Here is an 18,202-nt window from a genome sequence, read left to right on the forward strand (position 1 = left end):
CCCCTCGGCGCGGCACCAAAGCTGCTGCCGAGGAGGCCAACACAGGCGCCTCTTCCCTCCCTTCAACGTCTCGGCGCGGGAAAAGCAGAGACGCCCTTATCGCCACCGCGACAGCGACACGCACACGCACACGCAGGCACATTAAACCGCCTTTGCGTTTTGTTTTCTCTCGATTTTTTTTGTTTGTTTTATCGCATTCTGTCGCCTCTCTACCGCGCTGATCGCCTATCATAGTTGCGCTTCCGTTCTTTACTACTCTTGTTTCGCTGTTGTTGTTGATGGGGCAGCTCAACTCACCAGCGCTATCCACACCCTCATCTCACTCTCATAGACTGCTGAAAGAAGTTACCCGGGCACGACAGCTCGTAGCACACACACGCACACTAGCAAACAAACACGTAGAGCGTGGGTCCGCTCTTCTCGCTCCTACGCCGCAACGGCCAACAACCGCTTACCTACGCACGTCTCTTCTTCTTTTCCGCTTTCCGCTTCACCAAGAGCGCGAGCTCGAGCAAGGGAACGCTAATGTCGACGTGGGCCTCTCGCCTCTCCTCGAGCAAGTCGGTGTCGCCGACATCGGGGACGGAGAGCCGTGGGGCAGCAGCGCAGCGTGACTTCTCTTCAGTGTCCAACACCGCGTCACCGACAAGCATGGTGAGCGGTGGGGGCGCCGGCGCCGACGTCGGTGCTGGCAGTGGAAACGCCGCCGCACTTCTTCGCGAGGAGTTCCGTGTCGTTGCGGAGGCGTACAATGAACAGAACGTGTATCTGCTGCGCCTCCCGCCGGACTGCTGGGATATGGCCGCGAAGTACCTCTCCTACATGGACGTCATTGCCCTCGGTCAAGCCTGTCGCTCTCTGTGGAGAGTGCTGCACAACCTCGACAGCTTGTGGCGCCGCCAGCTCAGCTACTTCTACCACGACATGCGCGACCTTCGAGGCGGGAAGCTTCTCTGCACAGCCCCGCTCTTTCCAGAGTCGCCGTGCAGTCGCAGCACAAGTCACCAAGGGAGCATGGGTGCGCTGACGGGGCCAGCAGGGGGGCAAGAGTGGCCGCGCAAGGCATGGCATCAGTCGTACATGTCGGCCTACGAGCGGTTTTTTCAGGAGCGACGTGTGTACGTGCTGGACTCGCATCGCGAATGGCATTTCCAAGAGCTGGCGGACGTGGAGGACAAGTCCACAGGCATGTTCACAGTCGCGCTGCACGACGGCCGCGTCGAGGCTCTGACAGCGGCCGCCTCCCCTCTCTCGATGGACCCTTTTTCATTCTCCGGTGCCTGGTCCGCATCGCCACCGCAGCAGCTGCTGCCATGGGTCGCCGCCGCCTCGGTCTCTGCCACCGCATCGCCGATTTTCGCGAATGCCGTCGATAGCACGCGGGAGTGGTTGCTTGCTGCCCCTTCGTCGCCGGCGTCCTTTGCAGCGTCGCAGCCGCCGGCGTCACCCGCGCAGGCACCGACGCCGCTGCACGTTCGCACCACATCCGCGCAGACAAATGGAACGTCGATTGGCAGCAGTCCAGCGATCGCGCCAGCCGCTGCACCGTCTACTCCGCCGCTGCTGCCGCGCGTCGGTGAGCCGATCATCAATGAGCACAATCCCCTCCTGCGTCTGCGCGTGTACGCGATCGAGCCGGTGGAAGCGGAGGAAAACAGAGACGCTGAAGCCGCAGAAGTGGCCGCGTATGCCAGTGGGATTGATGAGGAGCGCCACCGCAGTCACGCCTCGCTAGCCTCGAGCATCTCGGCCAGTCTTTCCGGGATGACGGAGGAACAGGTGATTGAGTATGTGATGCGGCTGTCGCTCGCAGAAACGCAACAGGCGGCTTCACGGTCTTCTTCGTCGTCGCCAACCGCTGAGGCACCATCGAATGCGAAGCCCGCGGCAACAGATCCGGTGGGCTCTGCCACACAGCAGCAGCCGAAGCTGTACCGGCATTGCCACTACCGCGGTGCCAATCCAACGGCATCTCTGCCGCTCAGCGAACTTCTCGCCATCCTCGACGCGTTCACCAACAACGCTTCCGATCAGCTGCAGTACCACCACGTGCGGAACTGCACAGAGGACGAGGATCCGGCGTTTCTGCAGCGTCTTTCGGAGACGCTCCGGAGCGCGAAGCACCGGCGGCTGCACCTCGGTAATCATCACCGAGCCGTGCGCAACAACGGGCAAACGACGCGCAACCGTGCGGGACGGTCAGCCGGAGCAGGCTCGGCCGATGCGCCCTCTCTCAGTCTCTCTGCCGCTGGCACGGCCACGCCGCCGCAGCAGCCGCCTCCGATGAACCGCATGCTGCGCGGCTTTCACGGAGACCTGTTGGAGATTACAGAGCGTGAAGCGCAGCTGGTAGCCGGCACGCTGCTTGGCATGCCTCGCGTGATTGACGAATTTGTAGCCTTCCGGTGCTACGACCCGGCGCTGCTGTACCACAGGCTGTACTCATCGAGCACGGCCATCGATAGGGCTGGCACCCGAGGCACACCTCGAGAGGCGCGGGGAGAGGCGCCGTGGCTCAAGGATAACTCTGTGCTCTCGGACGGCGTGTCACCCATCAGCAGGCAGACCACTCAGGCAGGAAGCAGCGGGCCTACCCACCAGTCTGTCGAGACACCTGCCGCCATACCGCCATTGACAACGTTGACGCCGTCGCTGAGGCCGCTCCCGTTCTTTACACGCTTTTTTCTCGCACCCGAGTTGTGCCACGACGGTTGCATTGCCCTCATCGTCGTGGACGTGGTTCGTGTGCTCGTCATAGTGGAGAAGGAGGTCGTCACCACGGACAATCCTGATTGGGCCTCGCCCTTGATTGCGCGTGGTGGTCGCGTGGTAGTGCACGGCCAGGGGTACAACGCCCAAGCCTACACACGCGACGAGTACAACTACGTACCGCTGAACCCCACGCGGCGCCGCCGCAACTCGGACTCGGGGGGATGAGAGGGGAGGTGAATAGAATGGATGTGGCCGGAAAAACGAGCGGAAGGCAACACACCACGCGGCAGGGGTGCAGCGTCCGACTTATTTGTGTGTTTGTGTGTGTGTGTGTGTCTTTCTGCGCTATGTCATCCAGCCATCCCAGCGCGCCATCGCATCGTAACTTGGCCACCGCCCGAACCTCCCTCCCCACCTGTCGGAGCATGAACCAAAAGCCGGCAACACAAGCAGTAATGACGAAAACAGAGAGACGCCAGCGGTAGACGATTTGGGCTGCGCCTTTTCTTCTTGCTTCGATGCTGTTGAGCGGATGCCACAGTCACCCACGGTGTGATGAAACCAGTCAGGGGGGGGGGCGTTATGTGAGTTATGGAAGCAGTACAGCGTACCACCGCCGTAATGCAGGCAGCACACACATACACACACGGTTTGTCGCCTCCGATTTGGTGAAGCTATGTACTTGCGGTGGCCATGCCCTCACCAAACTGACGTAGAGTCGCACCTTCTCCACCCACCCCAACTCTCACCCCCTCCACTCCGCTTTTACCGTCGCCACCTTCTTGTCTGCATGTGCGTGTGTCTTTACGCATCTCCCTCTCCTATCGTCCTCTCCTGCTCTTTCTTCTCCATCTCTCTCCGCTATGAGTGATCTACATGAAAAGGTGGGGAGGCTGACGCTGCCACTGCCGCTGCGCTGCTCCCCCAGTTAGCTCCACCAACGCACACATACACACATACACATACATAGAGAGATAGGGAGACCCACCCGTTTACGTATGCAAAGCCATACATATCGGTGTATGCACACACACAGACACACACACAAGCACGTCTAATATATAGAAGGCGCTCAACACGAAGCAGCACGTGTTGATGGACGCAGAGCGAGACGCTACGACTTCTCCCTTTATCAGAGAAAAGAAAACGGTACGCTCTTCGTCTGTAAAGTCGCATAGGCAGGAATACACACACACACACACACTGCGCGCGCACGTCTTCCTCTTTCGCTGTGCCTTGTGACAGCCCTGTAGCCCAGTAACTATTTCTCACCGCTACCATCATGCCCGCTATGGCACGTCTCAGGGCGGTCAGTCCCTCGGTCAAAGCACGCGAAGCCACCGCCGTCTATTCCGAAACGAAATGCTTCCACGCCAAGGGTGCCGTGGTCGCGATGGCTACAAGCCACAACAGCACCATGTGGCTCGCGATGCAGGACGGGCGTGTAGAGGTGCGCGACGTGCACACTGGCCAAGTCGTGCATACCTTCGCCGTCGCCGGTGTGCGTCAGCGGCGCAACAAGGTGTGGTGCATGCTTTCCGTCTACGACGTAGTCCATCAGGAGGCGCAGCTGTGGATGGGGATGAGTTCTGGCGCGATTGAGGTTTACACAGAAAACTACCAGCTGCGCCGGCAGCTCAGCAAGCATCTCTCCGGTGTGTACTGCCTCGCCCAGTACCGCGGCGACGTCGCCTACGCGGGCTCGAGCGACTTCACCATCACGCAGTGGCGCGTCGCGGATGGGCGACTGCTGCGCGTTCTGGCAGGACACAGCAACTACGTCCGTTGTCTCTACGCCGAAGGCAACGCCCTCGTGAGCGGATCAGATGACAGCACCGTTCGCGTCTGGGATACCGCCAGCGGCGCGTCCCTACAGCAGTACAGCCACCTACACCGCGAGAGCGGCGGCGTCTCGGCATTCTGCCGTGTGGGGACGGCAATGTGGTCAGGCGACCAAAGCGGCGTGATTGCGGTGTGGCGGCTGAAGGATGGCAAGGTGCTGCTCGTGTGCCGCCAGGTGCAGGGGCGAGTCATGTCTCTCCGCAAGGTGGGGGCGCGGGTGTACGCCGGTAGCGCTGAAGGCTGTATTTACGTCTTCAACGCAGGGGACTGCACGGTCGTGAATCGCCTCGATGATCACGTGGGCAGCAGCATCTCCGCCATCGCCTGCGCCGTGGAGGTGAACCGCTACTTTGTGTGGTCGGGCAGCGCAGACAACACGATACAGTGCCGGCACCACGATGAGCACCAGCCTATGACAGCAGAGCGCGAGGGAGCTTTGGACATGCGGTGGTATTACACAACGCAGCTGCCGTACCTGCAGGCAAACGAGGCGCTGCTGGAGCAGCAGCGAGAGCTGGCGGAGCTCATGGTCCTCGCCAGCGGCTCCGACGACGCTGTGCGTAGTTTCTTGGACAGCCTAGGAGACGGCCGTGAGACGGCTGCCGCGCGGTACTGGCTCCTGGACGGTAAGGTAAAGCAGATGCAGAAGCGGTACGACACAACGGAGGAGGCGACGCGCGCGATCGACGCCGCGGTAGAGCGGAAGACACACACGTTGGAAGTCCTGCGCCGACAGCTAGCTCGCTTGACGGAAACCCTCAGCAGCGCCAAACAGCGGCCGCCGGTGCCTTCCTCTAGTGTCGCCGCCGTTTCAGCCGTGCCGGGAGGAGCATCAGTCTCGGCCTCCCCAACTGCTACTGAGCCCCCCGCAGTGCTTGCCGGGGTGGCGCCACCCCTGGTCACCGTTTCGCCGCCACCAGATCTGTCGGCGTTGTCCACATCGTCACCTCTAGGCACCGCCGTGCCGTCTCGGCCCTCTACGTTTGTTTCTGCTCTCCCCTGTGCTCCTTCACCGCCCCCGCTGCAGACGGCGGTGGCTTCTGCCCCGCTGCCGCCGCCGCGGCCCAAGGTGCCCGCGCCTGAGCGCACCTCCTCCGCGCCGTGTATTGTGACGGAGGCACAGGTGACCCTCAGTCGCAGCTACGAGCCGGTGCTCAGCTCCCTGCCGCCACCGCCGAAAGAGGCGGTCCCCCCGCCCCCCGTGGCAGCAGTGCCGCCCCCTCCACCTACCCGCGGCATGGGAGCGCTTGGCGAGTTGCCCGCGGAAACCAGTGCACCACCTCTGACTCGCCGGATGTCATTTTAGCGTTTCAGCACGTGCCGCGAAGAGCGGCCGGCGCACACAAGGAGAGCGAAACGGGAGAGCCTCAGACGGAGGCGGGACGCAGCGGCATACGTGTGAGTGGTGTGCGCAGGTGGACCGATCCGACCATTCTCTCTTCTCATGTGCACCGTCCGCTTCGCTGTTATACACCCTTAGAGGCAGATAAATGCTGTGCGTCTGCGAGGAGGCGGAGGCGGGCAGTGGACCTCGTGCGCCCCCCTCCCTCTCCCGTCTTCTCCCTCCCCCTTGCGTGCGTTTTGTATTTTGTTATCCCACTCATCCCACCCCCTCGCCCTCCGCGTGTCGTGCACACAGGACTCTGTGTCTGTGTGTGTGTGTGTGTGTGTGTTTGCGTGGCGATGAATAGCCGCGGACGCGGCGTGACGCAACCAGAGTGTTCTGCATATGCATAGGTGCTGCGCCGCTTTGGTGCACGGCTCGACTTCACACATGGCCATGGATGGCACGCACATGAAAAGGGCTCATGTCGTGGTGAAAGCATATGTCCCTTTCCAGCACTTCTGCTTCTTCTCTTCTTTGCCTTATCGATCCTCTTTCCGTGTCTGATGTACGCCGGCGTGTTGCTCTGTCTTCCTTGTGGACGGCGGGTCAATGTATGTGGGCAACATGCGGTGGCATACGTGAGTGCGTCCCCTGCCAGTGACTGCTGCTGTTGAGGACCGCAGGTCCGCTGGCGTGAGGCACAACGCAGCCCCATCCCAGCTGGCATGCGAAAAGGAGCGCCAATCTGAAGAAGTGCACTGTGTAGATTGCTCTCAGGCACCCCATTTGACATTTTGCATAAGCTCGCGCAGCTGCGCGGTGCAGGTATAGATCTGCTTAGTTTTGTCTACGCACAGACACATATACACCGCTTACCATAGACGTTGATAGAAGCATCGAGTCTCTCCCGTCCCCCCTTCTCCCCACATCCAGGACACGTAGAAGGATTCACAAAAAGAGAGAGACATACACGTACGCGCCCACTCACCAATAGGCAATGCCCTCGCAGCAGCAGCACTCGGTGGCCTCCGAGCTGCTGGTGAACGATCGCATCCTTGTTGTTCCAGCGCCACCCCTGTCCATTGCCACCGTCGGCGATGTGGTGTGGATCACCTTTTCAGACGGGGAGGTCGAGGTGCGCAACACGCGTACCGGTGAGGTGGTGCGCCGCTTTGAGCCGGCCGTGTCCGCAGTGCCCGCATCGGGCCCCAGCGACTCGGCTGCCGTCGGTTTCTTGTCGAGCGTGACAAATCGGATGTCTGCCGTCGGCGTCGGCGGTGCAACCGGCACGTCCGCGCCACTGAAGCGGCACAGCTACAAGGATACCGCGACCGCGCTCACCGTCCACAGCGCCGCCGTTGTTCGCGCACTTCTCGCGGTGCCGACGGCGGACGGCGAAATGCACGTGTGGATGGGCCTGTCTAACGGCTGCATTGAGGTGCATGATGGGGACACGTTTCCTAGCCGCAGTGGCGAGACCGCCGTCGGCGCGTCGAATCGCCCTTCCACAGGCAGCCTGATCGCTCTGCTACGCAAGCATACCGCAGCCGTAACGAGCCTGGCGGAGTTCGGCGGATACGTCTACTCGGGCAGCGAAGACCACCAGATTCTGCAGTGGCGGGCGTGCCAATACATGTACGCCCGTTTCTTCAGCAGTCACTGCCCGCATGATGGACCGGTGCGCTGCTTGTACGCCGAGGGCAACGCACTTGTCTCCGGATCTGACGACTGCACGGTGAAGGTGTGGGACATCGGCGAGGGTAGCATGCGACTGACAGGGTACTTCCACTCGCAAAGCGGTGGGGTGCTGGCGCTGTGCCGTGTTGGGGAGCTCATGTGGTCTGGAGACGCCTCTGGGCAGGTGGTGCGATGGCACCTTCGCACCTGCGAGGCAGTCGGCATCCACGCCCCGCACAGTGGCCGCGTGCTGTCGCTCTGCCGCGTCGGACATCGGGTCTACTCCGGCTCCTCGGACGGCACCATGGGCATTTTCGATGCTGCCAGTGGACAGCTGCTACAGCGCATCACGGATCAGGCACTCGGCTGGGTGAGCGCAGTCGAGTGCCCTGCCAAGCTGTCCCGCTTTGTGGTGTGGTCTTGCAGCGTTGACGGGGCGGTGCGGTGCTGGTACCAGGACGAGTACGCGAGCATGTCAGCAGACGAAGCGCGCTTCGACGATGGTTCGTGGTACGACTCAGGCTCCACCCCATACCGCGAGTTCCGCGCCTCTGTGGGGCAGCGCACGCAGCGACTGAAGCAGCAACTCGAAGCCATCGAGCATCGTGACAACCAAGCCATGGCGCTGCTGCGCCACTGCAGCACGGTTTTCGGCGGCAGTGTCTTGGAGCGCGAGATGCAGCAGCGGCGGCTGCAGGACCAGCTCGCCCAGCTAGGAGAAAGGTGCCGCGTCGCGGAGGAACGTCTGGCAACAAAACGCAGCAACATAGCTCAGATGGATCGCGACATTGCCGCGGCGCTGGCACTGCTTCAAAACACGCGATGTGAACTGAATCTGCTCATTCCTGGCGAAGCGGAGCGGGTGCTGTCCAGCCTGCCGGCGGTGACCACAGAGGATCTCGTCGCCTACACGCCAACGCTGGCGTCGGCGATGCTCGGCACGAGCGCTACCGCACCGTCTATCACCACAACCACCACCGATGGTTGTGCAGCGGTTGCTCCACTACCCCTCTCGTCATTGAGTTGCCCCCTGCCACCCCCCACAGTGACAGTACCGGGATCTGCAGTGGCAGCATCCGCATTACCGCTGCCGCTGGCAGCCAACACATCAACCTTAGGTGTGGGCGGACCGCTTTCAGGCGTACCACTACCACTCCCGCCACCCGTGGCAGTGGTACCGCGGCTGGGAAGCGACGGAATCGCCGTGCCAGCCCCGGGAAGCGCCATTTCGCTACAGCAGCAGCCCTCAGTGCCCACAGCCGGTGCGCCTGTGCCAGCGTTGACTGCAGGTATAGCTCCAGCCGTCGGCACTGCAGCTACAGTTGCGGGTGTGGGTACGGGTATGGGTGCTGCGGGTGCGGGTGTGGATGCAGGTGCCGGTGCTGCGGGTGCGGGTGTGGGTACGGGTATGGGTGCTGCGGGTGCGGGTGTAGGTGCCGGTGTCGGTGCTGCAGGTGCGGGTGTAGGTGCTGCAGGTGTGGGTGTGGGTGCGGGTGCGGGTGTGGGTGCCGGCTCTACTGGGGCGTGCAGTGCGCCTGCAGGAGTTGGTGCGGATGCCGCCGCAGCCGAAAAGAGCGCTGGCGCCTCCCCATATCCAGACGACGGCTTTAGATGGACGAACCCGCACGTCGGCAATTACATTCAGCGACGCTACTACGGTGCCTCGCCGAGTCTGCGCACGACAGATTTAATGAAGCGGGAGCGGCGCCGCGGACGTCTGCCGCGGGTGAAGGTTGAGGCGCTACAGCGAGACCGTTCTCGCTCCCGGTCACCGCCAACCGCCCTCGAGGCGAAATCTCGCTCCGCCAGTGCCAAGGAGAAGCGAGCGACAATCACCACGAAAACGGCAACAACTGCGGTAAAGACGAGTTCAACGAAGGCGGCTACGTGACTTCGTCTGCTCTTGGCGAATAGAGGGACGCTAGATGCAAGTAAGGTACGGTCCTGCCGGCACACAGGGCCGGCGCCCCCCCCCCTCCCCTTCTCACCGCCACCACTACTCTCTCTGTCCCACCTGCCGCATGCAGAGATGGTGTGCGGACTTGTAGATCGCGTAGGAAGGACAGCTAGCGTATACAAGGTGCTGCGTCCGACGGCAATGCCGTGGTGTTGCACCTATTTTTTCCTTTACTTTTCGACGTCTATTAGGTGCGTCGCCCCGGCGCGTGCTCCACACAAAACTCAGTAAAGGAACAAGAAATAGTGAATCGCTGTCTCCGGACGGGCAAGGCAGTGGCTGTGGTTGCCTTCTCTCTCACATTCCTGTGGGGAAGGGGCTGCATGAGTTCGCTGAGGGGCAGCCATGAGACCCCGGGCGTTATCTCATTGAAGGGCATCTTGCCGCGCGCACGCAAAGGAGTGCGCGTGTGTGTCTTCCGAAGGAGGCAATCGAAATGCCGACGGAGAGGCATACAAGCGCAATGCCGCAGAACGCAGTGTGATCCACGGCAACATCAGCGCTCGCTCTCCACTTCGCTGTCTCTGCGAATGGCTTGCACACTCACTCGCCGAAGCCCCCTCCCCCTCCCTCTCCCTCTCCACGCGCTTTGCCTGTGGGCGCTGCTCGCTTATCCGCTCACGTGCACACGCGTAGCGGCAGTGTACGAGGGGACGGAGAGAAAGGAAAGCGCGCTCGAGATACTGCGGGTTTTGTTTTGTTTTTCTTTGTGCTCTTTCTCCGCCTTGTGCTGGTGTGCGTGCTCCTGCCTCCTGTCTCTTTAGCTGAGCAGGCGGCGCCTCTTCTATGTCGCCTGACGGAATCGCTCATGAGCACCTTCGCGCCGCCGCCGCCGCCGGCTGGCGTCGTGGTACCCCCGCCGCCCCCAGCGATAATCCCGGTGCCGCCCGCCGCCGTGCCAGCGAGTCCCAATGCCGCATCAGGTGCTGAGGCGAACGTGGTAAAACCAGGTGGTGTGGCCCTTGACATGTCGAATCACTTCGGACCGCAAAAGAATGTGCCCAAGAAGTCGTTACCGCCGTGGGAGCGGAAGAAACTCGCGACGCCCATCTCCGGCTCCTCACCCAGAGCGGACAACTCAACACCGCCGCCAGGGCCCGTCGATGCCACGTCTAAACCATTGTCACCCGCAGCTGTTCCGCTGCCGCACACTGCGGTCAATGCGCCTGCGGTGGTGACGCGCAAGTCGCTCTCCACCGCGTCGTTGACCACTTCGCCCCAGCCCTGTGCGCCACAGTCATACACATCGGCCATGAGCAGCGCTGCCACCGCCGATACCGGTGTCCCTCCACCGCCGGTGGTCTCGGTGCCACCACCGCCACCGCCGGTACACCCCGTAGTGCAGGCTGTCCCGTCGAGCGCGGCGACTACTGCGGCTCCGCTGCCTCTCGTCTCCTCATCAGCGCCGCCGCCGCGGCCTACCCCAGACGCGCAGGCGCCTCTGCCAGCGCCGGCCTCCGCTACAACCGGTGCGTCAACACTGCCGCTTCCCTCACCAAGCGTAAGCCAGTCCGCCACTGTGGCCGCGGCGGCGATACCTCAAGGCACAGCGCAGCCAACTCTGTCAGCATCATCCCCCGCTGCGGTCGCAGCCACTGACCACATCGTGCAGGAAGCGATGCGGGAGTTGAGGCCTTACCTGCTATCGCCCATGCTTACCGTGCTTGCGCCGCACCTCGTCTTTCAGGGTGGCGAACAACGGTGGGTGGTGCCGCCTCTGGGGCCCGTTCCTTTGAGCAAGCGAAAGAAGGCGCCCAGCGCGGCCGTCGCTTCTGCGGGTAGCTGGCACAACCGCTATGACCTGCAGCCCTCCCCGTCCTTTGACGCCGCGCAGCACGACGGCAGCGAGCCACTCGTCACCTCCGCCGCCACCTCGAGTACGCGGCGGCAGTGGACGTCGAACGCTGTTATCAACTCCGCCAAGGCCAAGAGCAACTGGCGAGAAACTTACTGGAAGCACGTTGACGTTCATCGCTACGTCGCGCGGCGCTACTTTGGTGCCCCGCCACCGCTGGAGCAGTGAGAAGGCGGGCACACGTCCAACAATGTATCTCGAAGCCGCTTGCGTGGGAAGAGAGGAAAAGGGGCACGATAGATGTGCCGCCGCTGCTCTCCATCTTGCATTCAAAGTGGTTTGTCTTTCTTATTCCTTGCCCTTGCTTGGATGGGCGCTTTACGAGTTAGATGGAAGACGTGTGCAACGAGAGATGCACGCATACGTCACTCAGCAAGGCAAAGCAAAAGAAAGAGTGTACAGTCGGCACTACAACGGTTGCCGTGAGGCCACGGAGAGATAGGAGGGGGGGAGGACAGCAGCAGCGCGTCCTCGGAGCGGAAGCAATCGAATGCAAGCGCGTGCCATTCTCCCACCCTGTCCATCGCTCTCCGTAGTGTGCCTTGAAACTGTGGTCACCACATCTGGCCTTTGCTTGTTAAAACATGAGATCCATTCGGTGCAGCAGCAACCCACTTGTTCGGATCGACAGTGTGCTGGCAAGTGTCATCCTGCTCTCCCATTTTCTTTTTTTTTTTGGGGGGCGGGAGGGGGAGGCAACATTAAAACTGCACCACCTCGCGCGTATCACGTATCCTACCCCCTCTCCAGCCTCAAGATTGGCAGTCATTGAAGTCAAAAATAAAAGAGAAGGAGCAGTGGCAAAGAGGAGGGTGCCGTCGCCGTCTGCTGCTGCTCCCCTCCCCACTCATGCAACTACGCTGCACATAGAGATCGCTCTTCTCTGGCGCCTTCTCCACTTTGACTTCACCACCACCACCACACACACACACGCACGCGCCTTTGCGGTCACGGACGGATTACAAATCGTGTGAAGAACATAGCGGCGCCTCAACTGGCAAACGGTTGCAGACGTGTTCGCGCGCATAACGTTTCCGGTCTTCTATTTTCTTCGCTCCCCACCCACCCCAATCAACGCGACTGGATAGAACAGCACACAAAGAGCAATATCAGCGAACGTAGAAGAAGAGCGGCGGCGTGATTGGTCTCTCTCTCCTTCATCGTGCGTTCGATCAGCGGTGCTGCAGCAGACATGAGAGCGACACGTTCCGTGCGGGCCGTGCACGCGTTCGTACGGATGCCGCATCACCGCAGTGTGCCGCCAACGGGCCCGAGCGGCATCCTCGTGAACCGTGATGTGCTGTTCCGCCAGTTTCGTGACTTCTACAGAACTCTTCAGCACTCCACATTGGTGGATAAGGTGCACCTCATGGCCGAGCGCCCAGGCGTGGAATCGCTTCGGGTGGCTGATCAGATGGCCTCCCTCGGACCCGTTCTCTTGGGAATGCCGCTCACTGGTATGGAGCACCGCTCATCGGAGTTCCTCGAAACGATGCGCTACGTTCGCGGGGCCGGCGGGCCTACCACCGTTTCGGCGTACCTGCAAGATAACGACGCATGTCGATGTCACAGTGGCGATATCGTGTGCCTGCCGCAAGGGATAGCGGTGGGCCACGGGCCGCGCACAAACGCGGCAGCGCATCAGGTACTGCGTGAATTGTTTGGCAGCGGGGAGGCGGCTGACGGCGGCGACGGCCCGGCTGTGGCGAGCCCCGGCCGCACCAGCAAGTTTGAGGTGGTGACGCTGGAGCAGGAAGGCGATGCCCCACCACTTGGGGATTACTTCGGGTTTGCCGGCAACAACATACTGCTGGTGTGGAAGGATGAGCACGGGCTGTTGGCGGTGGATCAGCTGCAACAGCAACTTACGCAGTCGGAGCTGCAGTTGCAAGTATTGTATCTCGAGCCTGGGTGCCACTTTTTCACCTTCTATGGCGTTGACTACACCCCCGACGTGCTCGTGCAGAAGGGTTTCGAGCGCTCCATGGACACCATAGCCGCGGCAGGTTTGAACCCCATCGCTGTGCAGTGGTCGGAGATGGATAAACTCGGAATCTCGATGCGGTCGGCTGTGCTGCCGCTGAAGTTTCTCCAGAGCCCGTCGTCAACAGGTGGGCTCCTGCAGCGCAGTCGCAACCGTGGCAACCGCTGGGCAGCCAGTCAAATTACGTCGTAGACAAAGAAAGGCACGATAGAAGCGGCGAGTGCGAGGAGCCACTCCAGGGTGTGTTCACTGGGCGTGCCTGTGCAGCTGCGGTGTGCGTGGTGTTGATGAATGCGTGGGTTCGTTTTCCTCTTGGCCTGCCCCCCTCCTCGGCGCTGCTGGTGATGTCCACTCGTCCTGGCGTGTGCGTCGCTTAGGATTGTTGTTGTTCTCTCACAAGCCAACTCAAGCAGATCCAACCGTTAATAATGCCACTCCGACACGCACGCGCAGACCACAATGACCTTTTTCACGCACCGGTCTTTCACGGGTTGTGCGATGTGCCTTGGCCCCTCCACCACCACCACCATCACCATCCAGGTGACGTCTCTCTTATGCTTTGTTGAGGAACGCGGCCTGGTGTCTGCGCGAGGAGCTGGAGGACACGAGCAAGAGAGAGAGGGGGTAACCCTCTGCCTTCTGCTCCTCGGCTAAACCTCCATGCTATCGGCAAGTGCATCTTCACGACTGCAGTGGCGCAGTCTTGCCACACACATACACACACACACACACCTTTTCACGTGCGTGCGTGACTCTCCCTTTCTCCCTCCTCCTCTCGCGGTCTCTTCTTACAGCGAGCCGCTCACGGTCACACACACGCACCAAATCTGTAATCACCCGTCCTCTCACCTTCGTGAGCACACAAAAGAAAACAGCAGGGGCGTCGAAGCGGCTCTCTTCTCCTGTGCACACATCCCTGCATCTTGCCCTTGCCCTTTACCCTTTCGCTCCCGCTCGCACCGTCTTTTGGCCCCGCTTTCGTGACCCCTCTCGCTTTTGAAGGGCACACGCCTCTTACACCGTTGGCCCCTCCTCCCTCCTGCCTCTCCCGCTTGCCGTGTACGCGCACGTGTGTGTCTGTGCGCGCGCCAGTACGGTGACGCACTCAATTCGCTTTCATTTATTTTTGTGCGTTCACCTCGGCTTGTATTCGTTTCACGCCCTCAGCGCAACTCTTTATTTTTTTTTTTCATTTTCGCTCTTACATGCCATTCCTATCGTCTTTCCTTCCTCCCTCGGCCTATTCGCCTCACCTACACACACACACACACGCCTGCGCTCTCGCAGGCACAGTGCACTGGTTAGAGGTGTGTCCTCCGTTGCGGTGGCCTAAGGCAGCTCCATGGACATCACTCCTTCCAGCTCTTGTGCGCTGCGGAAGCGGCTGCTGGGTCTCTTCTACGTCTACTCGACGGCGGTGTCGAACGGCGATGGTGTCTGCGAGCTGGCCGAAGTTCGGCGGCTCGAGGCAACTCGCTATCACGCGTGTCTCAATGCCCTGGCGCGCCTCAGCAGCTTTCGTAACTTGTTTGCCGGTAGCGAGGATGATATGGCCATACGGGCGGCCGCGACGCAGCTGCAGTCTAGGCTGGTACAGGACATACTGTGGAGAGCAGCGATGAGGCGAGATGCGAACTGTGCTCGGCAGCAGCAGCGCCTGAACCCGCTTGAGGCGGAAAGAACTGCCGCCCCTTGGCCCAGTAACGATGACTACGCCGACGAGGATTTGCTCGGCGAGGCATGCTACAGCCCCTCAACCTTTGGTCATGGCATTCATTCAACGCCCAGCGAAGTGGCCGGCGCAGCGGAAGACGTGAGGGGCAGCATTTCATGGAGTGCCCTGCACTCGGTCATTGTCCTCTACCTGTACGATCACCAATGCTTCCACAACTCTTTTCTGGCCCCAGAAGTCGACGCGCTGCGAAGCGACAGCGATGGAGGCATCATTATGCATACCGGCCCGGACAGAGTGTGCGCGAAGGAGAAACAAATCAACGTGCCCGCCATGACGCCGCCAGTGCGAAGAAAGGCAACTTGTGCGAATAGCGCGACTCGTGTAGCCGCGGTCCAGGCATTCGAGCGGCGACCTTGTGGCGCCACCAAGTCTGCTGCACCGTCATCATGGAACGGGAATCCGCCGCCATCGTTGCAGGATACTCTGCTTCGGCAGCCCAACATGGAGATTGCGATGGATGTGCACGTCGGAGAGGAGGATGCCGGCAGGTCACTCGAGCCGGTGTACACGCCGCCATGCCCTCCCCGAAGAGGTGTGCGGCGAGCCTCCCCTGGGGCGCCTTCACTTTGCTCACCGGTGCCAACGCGGCATGCCGCGTGCGCCGCTTCCAGTTCACGCTGCACGGTTGACGGTGGTAAGAACCCGACCAAGACAAGCCCACCGCCGCGCCGCAAGCACACGCAGCGCGAAGCAGCCGAGTTCCCGTATCAGCAACGCCACATCGGTGCTGTGACCGATGTGGAGGTCGTCAGCGGCGGACAGTCGGGTTTTCATCGCGCCACGTCAGTGTCGGTCTCCTCGCTCTCGCCATCGTGGTCACCGCCGTCTGGGAAGGGTGCCGTGGTACCGAAAAGAATAGCGGCGGTGACTCGACGGCAGTGGTCTGCCTCTCCGTCACCGCGGCGACCTGCAAGTGCCGTGGTGGTCTTTGGCGATGAACGCGCCGCGGCTTCGCCGGCGCCGCACGTGGCTCGCGTTCTCAGGCTGCGCCCTCAGTCACCCTCTCAGCAGAACGCGATGGCGGGCCATCCGCGAGAGTATCATCACCGAAAGCATCGCGCCAGCCGTGCTGGCGCAGCCGTGCCGACGCTGGTCACTGTCAAGAAAAACGCACGTGCGCAGCGACTGTACACGACACGCCAGCCGCAGCCCGCGAACCCGGCGGATGCGACGCCGGAGTTGACGAACCGGGAGGGAGGCACTGGTGCCGATGCGAAGAAGCAACAGATGTGCTTGCCCGTACCCCAACCGCTCGCTTCACGGCCAGTACTCGCCGAAGCATGGCCAGGCAGTCGCGAATACTCTTGCGACTTGAAAACCCCTCTCACCACCCGCCATGAGGGATACTTCTGCGAGGCGGAGGAGAGCGCTTCCTTACTCGATATCAAACTCCAGCGCGAACGGACGGGCAGGCGATCGGACAGCGGCAGACGTGCTCAGGGCCGCAGCACCACTTCATTTTCCGTCGGCGCGCCGAGAAGGGCAAGCGCCGAGGCAAGTAATCGTGATGGCTCGATGCGACCCGATTGGGTGCGCTGGACTTTTTCAGCAAAGCCGCCGCCCTCTCCCGGCACCCCTCCTGCACTGTTTAGGGCCCCAGTGTTGCCCTCCCGCGCCTCCTCAGCTGCGCCAGTGGACGTGGAGGATACAGCGAGCGATCAGGAGAACCAGCCGCCACCGACGCAGACTTCGCGGCGGCGTAATGCTCTCTACCAACTTGAGCAGCCCTTCCCCCTCACAACAGGCGAGCCTTTTGCGCCCCGCCCCCTCCACGAAGAGCGCCATACGGGAGCAGCAGCGGCCCCGACGATGGTGGTGCCAGTGTACCACGTCACCGCACCGTCGCCGACACCTACTCCGCAGGAGGACGAGACGGACGCATGGCAGCATTCCGCGGCCCACCGTGAGGCATCAGCTGTTGCACCCCCGCCTCTGCTCCACCATTTCACGACTCAGCAGGAGCCGAAGCAACGGCCGCGTCAGCCACCCCAGCAGCTCATAGGAGTGCAGTGTCTTCTTTTCTCGCCATCCGACACATCGTCACTGGCCACCAACAGAAGCTCGCGCGTTTCTTCGACGGAGCAACAGCAGAAAGACCGGAAGCTCGTGCCTGCATCGACACCCACTAATCCAGCAGCCCCGACGCTATCCCCCTTGTTCTGTGAGACGACGCACCGTCCGTTTGCGAGCGCACATGAGATGGGGTCGACCGTGGTGGATGAAGAAACGCGCACACCAACAAGGCGTTGGTCACCAAGCCGGCAGAGCCTTACGTGTCGCACCCCAACTAGTCTGGTATCTCCCATGAATCGACAGCCGCCAGCATCACTCTCGCCGGCGTCAACGAAGGCGCAGCAGCAGCAGCCGGATGGGCGATCACCTCCACCTCGGCTGTCGAGTCGGGCGAAAGCGCGATCCATCACCCGCGGCAGCCGCACTCTACAGACGCCGCCACGGGTGCCTTCCACTCGTGTACTTCTGTCTCCCTCTGGCAGCCTGCAAGTGACAACGCCTTCCTCGCTAACGCCCCCCATGTAGTCGCAGCAGCAACGACGAGGCGGCTGTTGCGACAAGTGGGAGGAGGCGATAGCGAGGGAGGTGTTGTTGGACAGAGAAGCTGAGCGGGGAAAGGTGGGCAAGGGAGCACGGCATGTCCACAACGCACCGCACCGCTCTTCTCCCCTCCCCCCACCATCGCCATCTCCACTGCCCCAGCCCTGCAGCACACCGCCTTGGCTTTCACTGATTCGGCGCCCTTCATTTGTTTCGTTGTGACTCCTACATCAATCCTTGTGCGTGAGCGTGTCTCTTTTTTTTTTCGTTGTTGCGGATGTGTACCTTGCTTTCTCCCTCATGGTGGGTGTCACCAATGCGCAGCCGTTCTCTGTCGCGCCTCTCTTAGCCCACCCACCCCTCTCTCCAAAGTGTACCTGTGTCCTGCACGACCTCTCCCGCTCCACATACTTGTATCTTCGTCAGCCTCATCTCCTTCGTTCCAAGAATGCGCACCACGCCAGCACCAAAAGAGTGGAGATAGAGGAGGGATGCCTATAAGCAAGGCCGGGCTCCATTCGGACAAGACGTGCAGCGAGAGGGCGCCGCGTATGCGCAGA

The 18,202-nt window shown here is 61.5% G+C and overlaps 6 protein-coding genes across 6 annotated transcripts; all 6 read left to right on the top strand.

The window, feature by feature from the left end:
- Positions 1-525: 525 nt before the first annotated feature.
- LINJ_33_1280 (conserved hypothetical protein) lies at positions 526-2,937 on the top strand (the record flags this gene model as incomplete). Its single annotated transcript, XM_001468169.1, has 1 exon — positions 526-2,937. The coding sequence occupies one exon, from the start codon at positions 526-528 to the stop codon at positions 2,935-2,937; it is 2,412 nt and encodes an 803-aa protein (XP_001468206.1).
- Positions 2,938-3,994: 1,057 nt separating this feature from the next.
- Positions 3,995-5,860, top strand: LINJ_33_1290 (conserved hypothetical protein; the record flags this gene model as incomplete). The annotated part of the gene is made up of 1 exon (XM_001468170.2): positions 3,995-5,860. One exon carries the CDS (start codon positions 3,995-3,997, stop codon positions 5,858-5,860), a length of 1,866 nt encoding a protein of 621 aa, XP_001468207.2.
- A 1,018-nt stretch (positions 5,861-6,878) lies between these two features.
- LINJ_33_1300 (conserved hypothetical protein) lies at positions 6,879-9,449 on the top strand (the record flags this gene model as incomplete). The annotated part of the gene is made up of 1 exon (XM_001468171.1): positions 6,879-9,449. The coding sequence occupies one exon, from the start codon at positions 6,879-6,881 to the stop codon at positions 9,447-9,449; it is 2,571 nt and encodes an 856-aa protein (XP_001468208.1).
- Positions 9,450-10,323: 874 nt separating this feature from the next.
- Positions 10,324-11,538, top strand: LINJ_33_1310 (conserved hypothetical protein; the record flags this gene model as incomplete). Its single annotated transcript, XM_001468172.1, has 1 exon — positions 10,324-11,538. The coding sequence occupies one exon, from the start codon at positions 10,324-10,326 to the stop codon at positions 11,536-11,538; it is 1,215 nt and encodes a 404-aa protein (XP_001468209.1).
- Positions 11,539-12,562: 1,024 nt separating this feature from the next.
- Positions 12,563-13,546, top strand: LINJ_33_1320 (conserved hypothetical protein; the record flags this gene model as incomplete). Its single annotated transcript, XM_001468173.1, has 1 exon — positions 12,563-13,546. The coding sequence occupies one exon, from the start codon at positions 12,563-12,565 to the stop codon at positions 13,544-13,546; it is 984 nt and encodes a 327-aa protein (XP_001468210.1).
- A 1,150-nt stretch (positions 13,547-14,696) lies between these two features.
- LINJ_33_1330 (conserved hypothetical protein) lies at positions 14,697-17,627 on the top strand (the record flags this gene model as incomplete). Its single annotated transcript, XM_001468174.1, has 1 exon — positions 14,697-17,627. The coding sequence occupies one exon, from the start codon at positions 14,697-14,699 to the stop codon at positions 17,625-17,627; it is 2,931 nt and encodes a 976-aa protein (XP_001468211.1).
- Between the last annotated feature and the right edge of the window lie 575 nt (positions 17,628-18,202).

This window comes from Leishmania infantum, chromosome 33, assembly GCF_000002875.2.
Source record: "Leishmania infantum JPCM5 genome chromosome 33".
Classification (NCBI taxonomy): Eukaryota; Euglenozoa; class Kinetoplastea; order Trypanosomatida; family Trypanosomatidae; genus Leishmania; species Leishmania infantum.